This window comes from Scyliorhinus canicula, chromosome 1, assembly GCF_902713615.1.
Source record: "Scyliorhinus canicula chromosome 1, sScyCan1.1, whole genome shotgun sequence".
Lineage (NCBI taxonomy): Eukaryota > Metazoa > Chordata > Chondrichthyes > Carcharhiniformes > Scyliorhinidae > Scyliorhinus > Scyliorhinus canicula.
Window position 1 is genome coordinate 291,068,147 of NC_052146.1, and position 16,448 is coordinate 291,084,594.

The following is a 16,448-nucleotide window of genomic DNA, read 5'->3' on the forward strand; positions in this document are numbered from 1 at the left end:
CCCATTCTCACCAACGTACATTGGCTCCCTGTCAAGCACCATATTGATTTTAAAATTCTCACACTGATTTTCAAACCCTTCCATGGCCCAGAATATCCCTATCTCTCTAATTTCCTCCATCTGCTCTCTTCTAATTCTGGCCTATTGTCCATTACCAGTCATAATTATGTCTCCATTGGTAGTTGTGTCTTCAGTTGCCTAGCACCGAGATACCTTCCCTGCACCCCTCCACCTTGCTTTTCTCCTTTAAGAAAATTAAAACCTACCTCTTTGACTAAGTGTTTGAACATCTAACCTAATATTTCCTTATGTGGCATAGTGTCAAATCTTGTTTTTAAACAGCCCATTGGGATGTTTCATTACATTAAAAGCACTATGTAACTTTAATGGCTGTTGTTGCTTACTTATGAGGTAACTTGTATAGATAGGGTTTTACAGAGCAAACTATAGAATGTTTTACTACTAAATACACCATTGCTCTAAATTGGCAATGAAAAAAATCAATTAACATGTCATAAACCAGGTTTGTAATTCCAGTTGAAATTACAATCAGAAATAAGATGGACTAATAAGCAGAATAGGGATTGTAATGGAAGTTTTTTTTTCCATTAAAACAATTCCAAAACAATAGAAGCTTCCGTTTTCCTCAAATTATTAAATGAGCTAAACATTATGACATATGAATGACTAGAATAGTGCCTGTAAATTGCCAATCTGTATTGTGATATAGCAGGAAGAAACTCTGGTTAAATTTATATATCTCAGTTTGGAGCAACAAAAGGACATGCAAGGTATTTCACAATTAGTTGAAAGAAAAACTTGTGTTTATATAGCCATTTGTTGAGAATCATTTTACAGCCAATGTCTTGCTTTCCATGGAGTCACTTAAGTCAATTTATGCGCAACCAGGTCCCATGAACAGAAAACGTAGCGGTTTTTTAAATGTTGTCCAGTACACTAGATTTCCTATGACAAACAAGAGAATTGCCTTTCATACCTTTGATGTAGTATTTACACCATATTCTTTCTATTCTTTTGTAATTTGTGGCCGTCGTTGGCAATGCCAGCATTTATTGCCCTTGAGAAGGTGGTATTGGATGCTTTCTTGATCTGCCGGTCCATGTGGTGTAGGTACACCTACCGTGGTGTCAGGGAGGGAATTAAATGAAAAATCCAATCTTGACTCAGTGACAGTGAAGGAACTGCGTTATATTTCCAAGTCAGGATGGTGAGTGGCATAGAGGGGAACTTGTAGGTGGTAGTATTCTCATGTGCCTGTTGCTCTTGTATTTTCAGATAGTAGAGGTCATGGGTCTGCAAACTCATGAGGTAACCTGCTGGTGATATCTTCCAGTTTTAAGCTCACCTAAGTTGCGCAAGTTGGGCAGCAACCAACATCTTCTTTCTTCGTGATCTCAAGAGAGCAAGACAGCCATACAGTGCTTTAAAGTGGATTTCTCTCAGAACTACCTGAATGACCTTTGGCTTAAAGATGCCTCTGAATACCCAGAACTGTCCCACAAGGCAGTAAAGTTTTGGATGTCTTTCCCTACAACCTACCTTTGCGAAATAGGATTTTCAGGGCTTACCGCATTGCAGATCAAATATCTCAACAAACTTAACATTGAACCAGATCGCTGGCTGAGACTGTCATCCCTGGAACTTGACATCAAGCATTTCATATCTGCAAAACAACATCATCCTTCTCATAAAGGGGTGATCCACTGGTAGGCTTATTTCAGGTAAATGTGCTGTGACAAGTGCAATGTATTTGTGAGTGTGCATCATGAATTATTAGAAATCGCGGTGCTTTTAATACCCCTCTTGATAGAAAAGTTCAACTTCTGTCGGCCAGAAGCCACTTAAAGGAAAAGTTTGGGAACCACTGAGGTAGACCACTAATATTGAAACAGATCATTAGTGTCGACCATAAAATTGTAATAGTATTAATTGTAAAATATTAAAAAAATATCTGGTGCTCTCTTACTTCCCAACTCTGGTGTATAACATTTTGCAATCCGAGGGAAGAGAGAAAACTTACATTCAAGATTTGGCTCACTCTGCTCACGAGCTGCCTATTCATTCCACTCTCGTCTTCATGTAAATGCCCACAATCCAATTTGTGACTTTCTATAAAAATGAGGCTTACAACTAGGAATTGGGCAAAAAGCCATGGCAGTGTGGAGGCAAGATAGGACAGATAGATGGATCAAGAGGATCACCTCAAGAACACTGTTATTTGAAGCCTGTTGTATATCAGCTTGCAGTCATCAATGCTTCCATGAACTTATTAATTGTTGGTACGGTCATTCAAGCATCTGAAGGATCCACCATGTGTGCAAAAGGAACTGTATTTTATTACTAAAATGTCAAGACATCCTCACGTATCAGTCAGTGATGACCATTTTGTTTTGTAACAATCATTCTCAGTGGCAAAGATCTGGGAAAAGAACTTTATTTGAATACATTAGAAATGTAAAAATACAAATGAACATACATAACCAAATAAAAATAAATAGAGCCAATATGTTCGTACAAAATCAGGAGAAAATTATATAACTGCAAAACAAAGACAATATTACAAATTACAACACAAATGTGTAAACACATGAATCAACAAGAAAGTGAAGTGCTTAGCTAGCATGTTTAGAAGTTGGAAAACTCACTTCATTGCTATTTACTAGAGAAGCTCTGTCATATACCATCTCATACTTTCCATCTATGGGGTAAAATTCTGCTTTTGCTATTGTAATAGCTTCTAGCCGAAGGGAGAGATGGGTGGGGATGTGGAAAAAATATAGGCAACGTTTGGTAGTCTCAATATCCCTTAAAGTTCAGATTTTTAAAAAAAGCATTACTTTTAATCCACACAATATTCAACAGGCGTTTTGTCCAACAGTGTATTTAAAATTAGATTGGGAGCGATACTATATCGTCAACTTAATGTCTGTTTCTAGTTATTAAGGGCTGACATTGGTTTAATATTGCACAGTGTTTTGCATCACTGAGTTCACACCATTAATTGGTATGTGGTAAGCTCCTACTTAGTTAATGTTAACTAGAATATACAGATCAATTTTGCTTTTCAAAATTATGGAATATAGTAAATTAAACTTGAGAAATATACATATTCACAGCATCACAGGCAACTCATAATCCGGCAATGTCATAATTGAATAGAGAAGTGAGAGAAAAATCTGTTGGTGCAAACCCTAAATATACACCTTGATTATTGCTTAGTCGTTCAACTACTGTACGCTTTTGGGTAACAGCTTCAGTGTTAGAATGCTAGTTAGTGGATTGGGGTAATCTGGACCAATGCTGAGTCTAGAAGACTAACAATACCAATAAATTGAAAACTTTTTCCAAAGGTCTTGTCTTGCTTGTATGCAATCAACTCAGAAAAGATGCCGATATTTTGAGAACAGCAAAATGGGGTTGTTATTACTTTTAGTATTATTTGAATCAAGTTAAAATATAAAATGAAATTAGAGCTGAAGGTACTATCTCTTTAGTGCACCTTTGGATTATCCACTTACATATTGCATGAAACCCAAAGGAAATGGAATTGGTGTTGCTGTCTGTTGAACCTCCTTTCTTTCTACAATTCTCCTATATCACTATACAACTGATGCTGGATCATGCAGTATTTGTAGAAAAAGCAATCAACTTTTAATCCCTTCTGTAACAAGCCAGGCAGTATTAACTGAATCATCACCATTACTCAACCCATCATCGAAATTGATTCAGTCAACATTCAGTCTCAATATTTAGTACAAAACAATTTCAAAGCAAGTTTGCTGGGCATTCTATGGTTGCAATGCACTCAGTGCCAAGAATGCATGGCTCAGAGAGTGTGAGGCAGGCAGATCAGAGCTGCCAGGTTCAATTGCAACTAGATTGTTAGAGGCACCAAAAAAATGAGAAGGAGACCACGCTACACTCAAAACTTTCTAGCAGCAAAGTCACAGTAACATTAGTGAAAGGCTTGTAGTTTATACATGTTTTTCTGAGCACAGAGTGTATGATTCAGGGAGGGGGCAAGGAACTAAAAGGAGTAGAGAAATTGGTACTACCTATATACAAAGATTAATTTGACCTGAACAAAACATAACTAAACAGATATAAATTGTTATAAAAACCTTAAATGGGTTAGAATTACTGTTTCCTTTAATGACAATTGTGAAGTTTTATTTTGATTTATGTCAATCAACATAAATAACATCAGTTAGAGAGAATACAGCTTGCTCCCCAGTATTGACATCACATGCTCTCAGGAAGATTTTGTTTAGATCGCCAAAATCTTCGTAACATATCCTAAACCCAACCTCAGTTATACAAAATGCATCATTCATGTTTCCACTTCCCACTGGCATTATTTATGCAGCTAACTGCGTGATATTACAACGTAAAGAGTAACAAACTGTTCTGCACTGTGACTGTGATCATTATGAAATTCATTGAATTGACAAAGCCAATTTTATTTGGGGGAACAGGATGACATTTTTCCTACTGCTTTTTTTGAATGAGTTTGGAGCCAAGAAAGATTTTTTCCTATTCCAGTTTCAATAATATTTAAGGTAAGGAGCCTCACTGATGGAGAATGGGACGCACTTGCCACCATCAAACAAACAGAATGGAGTAAACTTGCCTCTAAAGTACAATGCTGGGAACTGTAATCAGAGTCCCAGTGTGATAACCTATCTATACTTTAGTGGACTGCCCATTATGAGCAATTTTATCTTCTTGACCATTGACCAAAAAAATAACTGAATTGAGAATGCCCTAAACAAATTTTACAGCGATGAGGCAAGTTCACAAGAGAAGACTTTCCTCCCATCAGCTTAAATTAGATGTAAAACTATGCCAGGGAATTGAAAGTGTGCGCTGCCTCACTTAATCCATTACAGTTTGCTTTTAATATTTAATACACATTGATGTTGTACAACTAAAGTTAGGTGATTGAGATTTTTTATAGGAGTGAATCACTTACGAGCCAAGATTTGAAAGTGGCCCTCTCAACAAGTTGATCAATGTAGAACAATGAAAGTATCGCAATTGTTCTGAAGAACTGGCAAAGCATGAGTGTAAGCCTTTAGTCAAATTCTACAAAGTTAATACAACTGTCATCTTTTTCCAGTTTATGGTTCTGTTTAAATCTAATGGATAAAGAATACAAAACTCAATTTCCAATGTAATGCTCCCATCCTTTAGCTCACATGTTGTTGCTAATAGTGCAATAATGCATAATGCTAAAAATGTTGTAATCAACAGGACTTTTAGCATTACATGTCATCAACCTACTTCTGACCACAGCATAAAGCAGGTTTTTCCCCCCACAATATTACAATAATTGCTGAATATGTTTTCTACTTTGTACAGTTAAGCAATATCCTATGTAGAGTCTGTTGTTGACATACTAAACACAGATAAATAACAAACAGCAGTCCTCTGCTTCAGCAGAACATTGTTCAACTGACCTGTACTGAGCAGATTGGCACCAATGTTTTTGATATTCTTAGCTTGTGTTGCCTATACATTAGTCTATTTTACACAGTGCTTAAACACAATATTCCAGTTACAATAGTAATGCCAATTTGCTTCCCCATTTCGTTTTGAAGAGGATACCGAGGTTAGGACAGCTGTTGAATGTGGTTCACATTTCACTGCTCACATCTGATAATGTGACTTTTCTTCTCCGTAATGTTTCATCATTGAATGGATGCAAAGCTTACAGTTGTAGCAAAAGTAATGTGGTAACGAAAGCACCACAGAAAGCAGGAAAATACTTTCAAGGCTAGTTAAGTGGCAAGCATAATGTTCTCAACAACAGGCCAGATCAAAAATGCTGTGCCTGATGGTACAGCTCTGCCACTTTAAATAGACTACAAAAAATAGTGTTACTCATGCAAAGAATTATCTTTGTCCTCCCCATTGCGTTCATATTGGTTGAAATGGTTGCTGTAGTCAGACTTGGAAGCTGTAATCTGAGGACTTCGGGTTGAACTGGTCTTGTGCTTGGCTTGTTCGGGCAAACTGGGACTTGATAATTTCAGACCACATGCTGAATCCAAAACACCATCTGGATCAATCATCACACTGATGGCTAAAAAGGAAAAACACAGTGACTGTTAAATAAGTGATTTCAATGGATCACAAGTAACAATGAAAAACCTGTCAGAACTTTCCTCACACTTTTCTCTTAAAGTTATATTTCATGTGAAATTAATGCTCACTCTCATTGCTGGAAAGCATTTTTATTATAAAAGCACTTTCCAGTTACATAACCATATTGTAGCAGATCCAAAGTTGGCTTGTCTCCCTGAAATATGTTCAAAATGGCATTTAAGATATTTCTTAGGTCCACAATATTTTATAGAAACGAGGTCATATGACACAGTAGTAGTTCAATGATTTGAAACTTTAGAATTAAAGTGCTTGCTATGAGTGGGGAGAGAAGTCTCTTGAACTGATTTTCTGTCATGATAGAGCCTGAGAAAAGCAGGCATATTTTAAATTATGTAGCAGATCAGGGAGGTAGATACATAATAGTGACAGGGGCATTGGAAGGGAGATTGGTGGCATTGGGATGATGCTGGGTTTGTAAAGAAGATGTGTGGGGCCATCCCCATCTTGGATCCACATGAATTCATAGTGGGTGGAGACTGGAATATGGTGCAGGAGCCAAAATTGGACAGGTCACGACCGCGATCGCTTACCCATTCAGGGGGAGCGAAGGCGTTGGCTGGGCTAATGGTGGAAATGGGATGAGTGGACGCTTGGAGGTTCTTGCACTCGGGGGAGCGGGTGTATTCTTTCTTCCCTTCAGTTCATAAGGCCTATTCACGGATAGATTATTTCGTGGTGGGGAAGTCGCTGTTGGCCGGGGTCAAGGGGTCGTAATATTCGACAATTGCGATATTGGACCATGCACCACACTGGGTTGATATGGTGTTGGAGAAAGGAATAGTGCAGAGACGGGGTGGAGATTGGATGTGGAGCTGTTGGGGGACTGAGGGTTTTGTGACACGATTGGGAAAGTGATCGAGGAATATGTGCGGTTTGATTGTACGGGTGAGGTCTCGCAGGTGGTGGTATGGGAAGCTTTGAAGGTAGTGGTGAGGGGGGAGGTGATATTGTTTAAGGCAAACGTGGATAAGGAGGAGAGGGTGGAACAGTAAAGGTTAATAGATGAGATGTTGGAAGTGGGTTAGGAAGTATGCAGAGGATGTGGATCCAACACTTGGAAAAGAGGAAGGAGTTGCAGGCGAGTTTTGACCGGCTGTCCACAAGGAAGGTGGTGCGCCAATTGAGGCAGGTGAGGGGAGCAGTCTACGAGTATGGAGAGAAGGCAGGATGCATGCTGGCTAGTCAACCTCAGAGGGAGATGGCGGCGAGGGAAATTGTTCAGGTGCGGGATAGCACAGAGAAGTTGGTGGTGGCTCCAGATCAGATTAATAGGGTGTTTGAGGAGATTTATGAGAGATTGTATAAGTCAGAGCCACCTGGGGAGGATCGGGAAATGCAGGAATTCCTGGATGGTTTGGAATATCGGAGATGGGGGGGGCGGGGGACAGGGCAATATTGGAGGGGGCGAAAGTGGAGTAGGAGATAAAAGATGCGATTGGGAGGATGCAGTCAGGGAAGTAGCAGGACCAGATGGGTTTCCAGTGGAATATTACAAGAAATTTAAAGATAAGTTGGCGCCAAGGATAGTGTGGATATTTGAGGAGGCAATAGGGAACGGGGTGTTACCACAGACTTTGGGGCAGGCATCGATCTCCCTGCTGCTCAAGGAGAAGGATCCGATAGAGTGTGGGTCGTAAAGGCCCATACCACTCTTGAATATGGATGCAAAGGTGTTGACGGGTAGGTTGGAGGAGTGCCTCCCGAAGGTGATAGGGGAAGATCAGACGGGGTTTGTGAAAGGGAGGCAGCTCTTTTCGAACATTAGGAGGGTATTGAACGTGGTCATGACACCGGCGGAGGGGAAGGAGACGGGGTGGTTGTGGCATTGTATGACTGAGTAGAGTGGGGGTATCTGATGGCGGTTCTGGAGCAGTTTGGGATTGGGCCACGATTTGTAGATTGGGTAAGGCTGCTGTACAGGGAGCCGTTTCGGTACGAATAACATGAATTTGGGATATTTCGCTCTGCACCGTGGGACCAGGTAGGGATGTCCTATGTCCCCCTGTTGTTCGCGCTTGCGATTGAGCCTTTGGCCATCGCGCTGAGGGGTTCAGAGGTGTGGAAAGGGACAGTGCGGGGGTGGGGGGGGAGATAGAGCATAGAGTATCTTTGTATGCGGACGACTTGCAGTTGTATGTATCGGAACCGAGTGTGTCGATGGGTGGCATATTGGAGCTGCTTCGAATGTTTGAGTCTTTTTCAGGATATAAACTAAAGTTAGACAAAAGTGAATAGTTTGTGGTGTCTCGGACAGGGGTGGGGGCTACCATTCCATAGAGCGGGCACTCACTTTAGATATCTGGGGGTGCAGGTGGCACGAGATTGGCGGGGGAGTCTCCCTTGGTATAACATTACTAGTCTGGTGGGGAGGGTGAAAGCAGATCTGACAAGGTGGGATGGTCTCCCTCTATCGCAGGCAGGCCGGGTACAGGCAAGCGAAGTAAACGTGTTGCCGCAATTCTTGTTTATTTTTCATTGCCTGCCAAAGGCATTTTTCAAGGAGGTCGAAAAGGTGATTACCTCTTTTATATGGGTGGGTGGGGGGGGGCTAGATTAGGAAGGTGCTGTCAGGGGGATTGGGTCTTCCAAATTCACTCTATTATTTCTGGGCGGCGAACGCTGTGAAGGTGAGGAGCTGGGTTGGGGGTGGGGCGGAGCGGAAATGACTGCCAGTGGGTTACAATGGAGGAGAGTTTGCATAGGGAGTCGGGACTGATGGCCCCGGGGAAATACTTGGAGTCCGGTAGTAGTAGCGACATTGAAAATCTGGAGGCAGTTGCGTCAGCACTTTAGGCTGGGGGCGGGGTCAAGGGAAATGCCAATTCGGGGGAATTACAGATTTGAGCCAGGGAAGGGGATGGTAGTTTTCGAGATGGGAGGAGAAGGGGGCCCGGTTTGCGGGATTAAAGGAGCTGGGGGAAATATTTAGGTATATGCAGGTCCGAGATTTCGCATGGAAGGAGATACAGAGCTTTCAGGTGGCGCTGGCCTCCACACTGTTAGAGGAGATGCTGATGGCAGGAGAATTGAAGGAGGGGGACATAGCCTCAAAATAAGGGGAAGTAGATTTAGGACTGAGTTTAGGAGGAACTTCTTCACTCAAAGGGTTGTGAATCTATGGAATTCCTTGCCCAGTGAAGCAGTTGAGGCTCCTTCATTACATGTTTTTAAGGTAAAGATAGATAGTTTTTTGAAGAATAAAGGGATTAAGGGTTATGGTGTTCGGGCCGGAAAGTGGAGCTGAGTCCACAAAAGATCAGCCATGATCTCATTGAATGGCGGAGCAGGCTCGAGGGGCCAGATGGCCTACTCCTGCTCCTAGTTCTTATGTTCTTATGTCAGCAATTCTGGGAGAAGAGAAGGCACCACTGGAGGGGATTAAGGCAAAGTGGGAGGAAGAGTTGGGAGAGAGCATGGAGGAGGGGTTGTGTTGTGAGGTGCTCTGGAGGGTAAATGCCTCAACTTCGTGCACAAGGTTGGAGCGATACAGCTCAAGGTGGTGTACAGGCGGACCTCACAAAGGCGAGGGTGAGCCGACTCTTTGAGGGGGTAGAGGATCATAGAATTTACATGAAGGAGGCCATTCGGCCCATCGGCCCTTGGAAAGAGCACCCCATTTAAGCCCACACTTCCAACCTATCCCCGTAACCCAGTAACCCCACCTATCCTTTTTGGACAGCAAGGGCAATTTAGCATGGCCAATCCACCTAACCTGCACATCTTTGGACTGTGGGAGGAAACCGGAGCACCAGGAGGAAACCCACGCAGACATGGGGAGAATGTACAGACTCCGCGCAGTCAGTGACCCATGCCGGGAATCGAACCTGGAGCTATGAAGCAACTGTGCTAACCACTTTGCTACTGTGCTGCCCAATGTTTGTGAACGTTGTGCGGTGCCGCAAACCATGTTCATATGTTTTTGTCCTGTCCAAATCTGAGGGATATTGGAGGGAGGTGTTCAGAGTAATTTCAAAGGTGGTACATATGAGGCTTGAGCTGGGTCCTCTGGAGGCCATACTCAGGGTACCGGATTTGGCCAGGATTTGAAGCCGGTGCGGAGGCAGATGTTTTAGCCTTTGCCTCGCTGATCGTCCGAAGGTGGATCCTGTTGGGGTGGAGGTCAGTTTCTTCACCCTGTGCCCTTGCGTGGAGAGGGTTCTGTTGGAGTTTTTAACACTTGAAAAGGTGAAGTTTGAGTCGAGGGAAAGGATGGAAGGGTTCTACAATTCATGGGCTTTGTTTATTACGCACTTTCAAGAATTGGTTGACATTGAACATTGGGGAGGGGGGAGGTTGGACTGTGTTTTTGGCGACTATGAATGGGTGGATGGTGGATTCTTGAATCCTTTTCTTTGATGTTTGTATTTAAAATGTGGAGGGTTGTTTGGGGGTTGGTGGGAGGAAGGAATTGTTGGCCAGGAGATTGATTGACATTGTATTTGTTACCGTTGATTGTTTGTTGCTGGGTGTAAATTTGGATTAAAATGTGAAAAAGGAGAATAAAAATATTTTAAAATAAAGTTACATAATTTAAAATGATGTAAAATGCAGTTGAATACGGCACAACAGAAATCAAATCCAAGTTCAAACAATATAGAAAGAAAGAAGCAGAGAGAATAAATATGGTATGTTTATTATTTAACTTTAATTGCTCAGCATAAAGTCAATACTAAAATCAATAAAACTACACCCAAGTAGCCTTATTTCTGCAATATTATGGTATGATCCAGTAATAGTGCATGGTCTGAAAGCTTTAAAAATGGCCTGGAGAATGGAATAACTGAACCTGCCAAGCACTAATGGTTACACATCACCAGACTTTGTATACCATGAAGATCATCTGGCTTGTAATATTAGAACAAGATGATTGCAAGAAATATGAAACAACCAATAACAGATGACATAATTCTACCATTTCTAAATTCCGTTGAATCAGCATCTGAAACATAAGTAGTAATTTGCAGAATGCCAATGAGATATCGGGTAGAAAAAATTGAAAATTGTGGAATGCAACTTACCTTGTAGCTGTTTCTCTACCTTTTTCAACTCTTGCAGGATTGATGAAATCTCCTTTAAAAAAATTGTAATTCATATGTTCTGGACTTTTGAAACTTCAGAAACACATTTAATATATTAACCATTATTAACTCAGGCCTCAATACTGACACTAATTGCTGATCAATTGTGAGATTAAACACAATATTCTCCTGGAAAGATTGCAAAGAGAAACTACTGTAAGTGAGAGGGAATTACATGATAACTTAGATGTGGAGATGCCGGCGTTGGACTGGGGTGGGCACAGCAAGAAGTCTTACATCAGGTTAAAGTCCAACAGGTTTGTTTTGAATCATTAGCTTTCGGAGCGTAGCCCCTTCATCAGGTGAATCACTAGCTTCGAAAGCTAGTGATTCGAAACAAACCTTTAACCTGGTGTTGTAAGACTTCTTACTGTGCCCACCCCAATCCACGCCGGCATCTCCACATCATGGCTACCATCGACACCGCAAACTGCCATTCACCTGATGAAGGTGCTGCTCCCTGAAAGCTAGTGATTCAAAACAAACCTGTTGGACTTTAACTTGGTGTTGTAAGACTTCTTATAATGATAATTTAGAGGTACAGCTGTGGCTCTCAAGAGGTCTGAATAAAACTTGTGCCAAAATGACTTGATTTTTAGTGGCAGGAATCATTTTCAGATTTTGTAATGGTACTGCCAAGCTCACCTTCAGCAGTGGATTACATACTACTGTTATAAGAGCAAGAATGGAACCATTTAGATGATTTAGTTGTTAAAATAATGAGATCCAATTCCATTACAGGGCACTTTGTTTTATTCGTTCAGAGTATGTGAGCATTGACAACAATCCTTCTTGAACCACTGCAGTTCACATGATGTAGGTACATCCCTCTGCTGTTCCAAAGGAAGTTCGCAGTTTTTGACCAGTGACGGTGAAGATACCCAAATATGGCTCAAGTTGATGCATGAAGGCAACTTGCAAGTGTGGTACACAGGCGCATGTGTTACCCTTGTTTTTCAAGACATTGTAGGTCTGGAAGATGCTATCGATGAAACTAGCAAGTTGCTGATTGTGCGGATGTTAGTGGTGAACTGGGTCAACATATAAGGTAGTGGATGGGGTGCTGATCAGACAGACTGCTTTGTCTTGGATGGTGTTGTTGGAGTTATCTTCACTCGAGCAAGTGGAAAGTATTCCTATTTGTGTCTTCAATATGTGGACAGCTTTCGTGAGTCAGGAGGCGAGTTACTCATTGAAGGATTCCCAACTTTTGATCTGTTCTTGTAGCCATGGTATTTATATCACATACCAACTGTACTTGTATACTACAGAATGCGTTTGATCTAACAGTAGGATAATGACTTATATTATTCCTGCCATACTGAAAATAGTTCAATTTAGGTCAGACATAGAACATACAGTGCAGAAGGAGGCCTTCGGCCCATCGAGTCTGCACCAACCCAAGCCCTCACTTCCACCCTATCCCCATAACCCAATAACCCCTCCTAACCTTTTTGGTCACGAATGGCAATTTATCATGGCCAATCCACCTCACTGCATGTCTTTGGACTGTGGGAGGAAACCGGAGCACCTGGAGGAAACCTGCGCAGACACGGGGAGAACGTGCAGACTCCACACAGACAGTGACCCAGCGAGGAATCGAACCTGGGATCCTGGCGCTGTGAAGCCACAGTGCTATCCACTTGTGCAACCGTGCTACCCTACATGACAAATGAAGTTAATTGTAGGTGTGAAATACTAATGAGAGATCTCACCCAAATACATATGTTTAGAAATATGATAGACTGCTTTTCAGCTTAACTCAAGATCTAGTGCTTTTCATAAATGAAACAAAATTTTCCATTCTTGCCATTTCCAGCAGATGGTATTAGAACAGCAAAGGCTTCCGCTTCCCAACATTAAATAAAGTTGCTATAGTTCCAGGTGACCATTGGCTGCTTTCCCCCATGAGGGGGAGAGCTGACTGGTGGTGATCTAACCGGAGGATCACCACACCTCAGGCAAGGGTTAAGGTTGAGAAGGTGGGTCTTCAAGAATAACCTCAGCCCATATGGAAATTGAACCCACAGTGTTGGCTTTGATCTGCATCACAAACCAGCTGTCCATCCAACTGAGCTAAACCATCCCCAAAATTAATGCAGCTCGGAATGGATGTATTATGTTGGAAATTAACAAGGGGAGGGGAACAAAACACAAGAGCTTACTGAAGTATATTCAGCCTGAATGGTCACTCCAGTTCTTTACCCTGTCCATACTTTTCTTCCAATACCATGTTTTAAAAAAAGTTATTCATGGGATGTGGGCATCGCTGGCTGGGCCACCATTTATTGCCTGTCCCCAATTATTCTTGAACTGGCTTGCTAGACTGTTTCAGAGGGCATTTAATAATCACCACGTTGTTGTGGATCCGGAATTACATGCAGACCAAATAAGGACAGCAGATTGCCTTCCCCTAAAGGACATTAGTGAACTATTTTTTTTTACGACAACTGACAATGGTTTCATGGTCATGATTAGACTTTTTAATTCCAGGATTTAAAAAAATTGAATTCCAATGTCACCATCTGCCATGGTGGGATTCAAACTAGGGTCCCCAGAGCATCTGGATTATTATTTTTTTTAAACACATTTTATTAAAAACTTGTATCAAAGTAGGTTACAGCAAATAAACACCCCGGGAAACATACTTCCCAACAATCAGCCATACAGTTTGTAGATTTTTCTCCTTTTTCACCCCCCCCTCTCCATCACCCACCCCCCGACGACGAACAGCTCCTCAAACATGGTCCCAGACATCCCCCACCTTTTCTTAAACTCCCCTGCTGAGCCGCTTAACTAATACTTTATCTTCTCTAACCGCAGGAAGTCATACAGGTCATCCAACCATGCTGCTACCCCCGGTGGCGATGCCGACCACCAGAGGGTCCGGGTCCACCTCCTCCTCCTTATATCCTGGCTAAGACCGCAAACACTCCCGGCCATAATCTTCCCAATTTTTCACAACCCCAAAGCATGCCCGCGCGATTCGCTGGCCCCCGCCCACACCTCTCACACTCATCTGCGACCCCCTGAAAGAACCCACTCATTCTCGCCCGAGTCATATGCACCCTGTGCACCACCTTAAACTGTATCAGGCTCATCCTTGCACAACAGGAGGTCCCGTTTACCTTTCGCAGTGCCTCAATCCATACTCCCCAATTGATCTCTTTCCCAACTCCGCTTCCCATTTCTCCTTGATCTTCATCACCCGCTCGCCTCCCTGCTCCCCCAGCCACTTATATATATCCCCAATTCTTCCCTCCCCTTCCACATCAGGAAGCAGCAGTCGCTACAGCAGGATGTATCCCGGCAATCTAGGGAACCCCTCCCAGCCCATTGTATCTTAAAATGAGGAGATGTAACAGCCCCATATTGGGGAGATGGAGGAGAACTTCAAATGACCATTTGTGGTTTCAAATTTATTAGCGAACAGATTGTTGCAAAGTTTAACTGGTATTTATAAAAAAAATGAATAAAATTTTTTAAATAAAACATTTTCTGAATATTTTGTAATCAACTGAATGTGAGCACACAAATTTGACCTACCTTTACTACTACTTTGGAGATGGATGCATGCCAACAATATTTCACACTACTGCAAAGATCTTTTTATCAGGATAGTAATTCATGGTAATGGCTTTTTTATTGCTGTATTTGACAAGTGTCATCAATCTGCTGAAAGCTGAAGTCTAAATTCTAAACCATTACTATTGTTATTCTAACTCCTGTAATCCCCTGTCCAAGTCACGAAGAATTCTCTTCAATCCAGTTAGTAACAGTACCAATGGGACACGTGTTCTGAGCCAGCTAAGAGCTTCCCTGGTAAAAACAGAAAATACTAGAAATAAAGATGATGCCAGTTTGGTACTGGAGGGGGTTACCTGTGTGAATAAATGTTTCCTGGTGTGCTCGCTGTGCGCTGGGGCGGCCTTCAAATACACCTGGATCAGTAGGGTGGGCGAATCAGAGGCTGCCCGCCAACAACAAATTGTGAAACCCCTGCCTACCTTCTACCTGCACCAAGTGCTGTGGACACATTTTTTGATGTGGACGGTATAATTCCCGCATATGGCCCTGATAATGATGTGATACGTATTTTCAAAGAGGTTCATGATCCTGAACGATGGGAAACGTGGCCTACCACTGACGGGGCGTGGGAACGATTGTTTCCCGCTTTTACGCTGAGACTTAGGCCCTCTCACGATACTTTCCACTTTTGCAACCAAACCCACTCAACGATGTGGATGGCATGGTGGCACATTTGTTCGCACTGCTGCCTCACAGCTCTAGGGACACAGGGTCAATTCCAGCCTTGGGTGACTGTGTGGAGCTTGCACTATAGAACATACATACAATTCACTGGCTATCTGGAGGAAAGTAATATTTCTTGATAGTCATCTTCATTATGGGAGAAGTTGTTACCAAAATAAGCGTCTGTGTGGAGTGGCTGTTTTGAACTCAAGTGAGCCGATTGTTGAGGGAGACTAAGGCAGTCCCTATTGGGGCTAGTGGTTATAATTCACTTCAAGGTTTGGTTAACAGGGTTACCCATCCTAAAATTATACAAAATAATTTTCTGCAGTCAAGCAACAAGCATCTGAGCAAAATGTTGTAATCTGATTGTGAATAGTTGAAAAATAAGTAATGAAGCATTTCTGAGTGCCTTCAGGCCAGTTCACAAACACAGGAAATTCAATTTGTAGTTGCAATTACTCTAGACTACCAAATAACTTTCAATCCCTCCGCTTGGGAACATTTCATTTCCTTCCTAAACTGTCTCTCAGTAAAAGTTCAATATGTCTTGCCCATTGTGACAATTGAATCATTAATACTGAGTTTATTAAAATAATTCCATCATGCTGATAAACCAAACTTGTAAAAAAACGCTATTCAATTAATTATCTTCCTTAAATTTCATCTCAAAATTGTGCTCCCAATGTTAATTATGACTGGCACCACTGGCTTTAAAGGAATACACCAAGATCCCTTTTGCAGCTTAAACTGGGGTACTACTTTTTAAGACTGTCCATTTTTCAATTTTGCTGTTTTAATGTTTTGAAATTAAACTTCAAGTGATCCACACACCACAAATTACTACAAGACACTCCCCCACTCATTCCCCCGGTCCCAACCACCCAAATTCCATCCACTTACCTTCTCCCTGACCAGTCAATCTCACTT

At 42.0% G+C, this 16,448-nt stretch overlaps 1 protein-coding gene across 13 annotated transcripts in view; it reads right to left on the reverse strand.

Moving 5' to 3' along the window:
- Positions 1–2,441: 2,441 nt before the first annotated feature.
- cep170aa (centrosomal protein 170Aa) overlaps positions 2,442–16,448 on the reverse strand; it is a 198,809-nt gene continuing 184,802 nt past the window's right edge. For all 13 annotated transcript variants that reach the window (XM_038815096.1, XM_038815157.1, XM_038815166.1 and 10 more), the window contains 2 exons: positions 11,208–11,259; positions 2,442–6,106 (listed from right to left, as the gene is read on the reverse strand). In XM_038815096.1, coding sequence (XP_038671024.1) covers positions 5,901–6,106; positions 11,208–11,259 — 258 coding nt within the window. In that variant the 3' untranslated portion in view covers positions 2,442–5,900. The remainder of the gene's footprint in view (positions 6,107–11,207; positions 11,260–16,448) is intronic.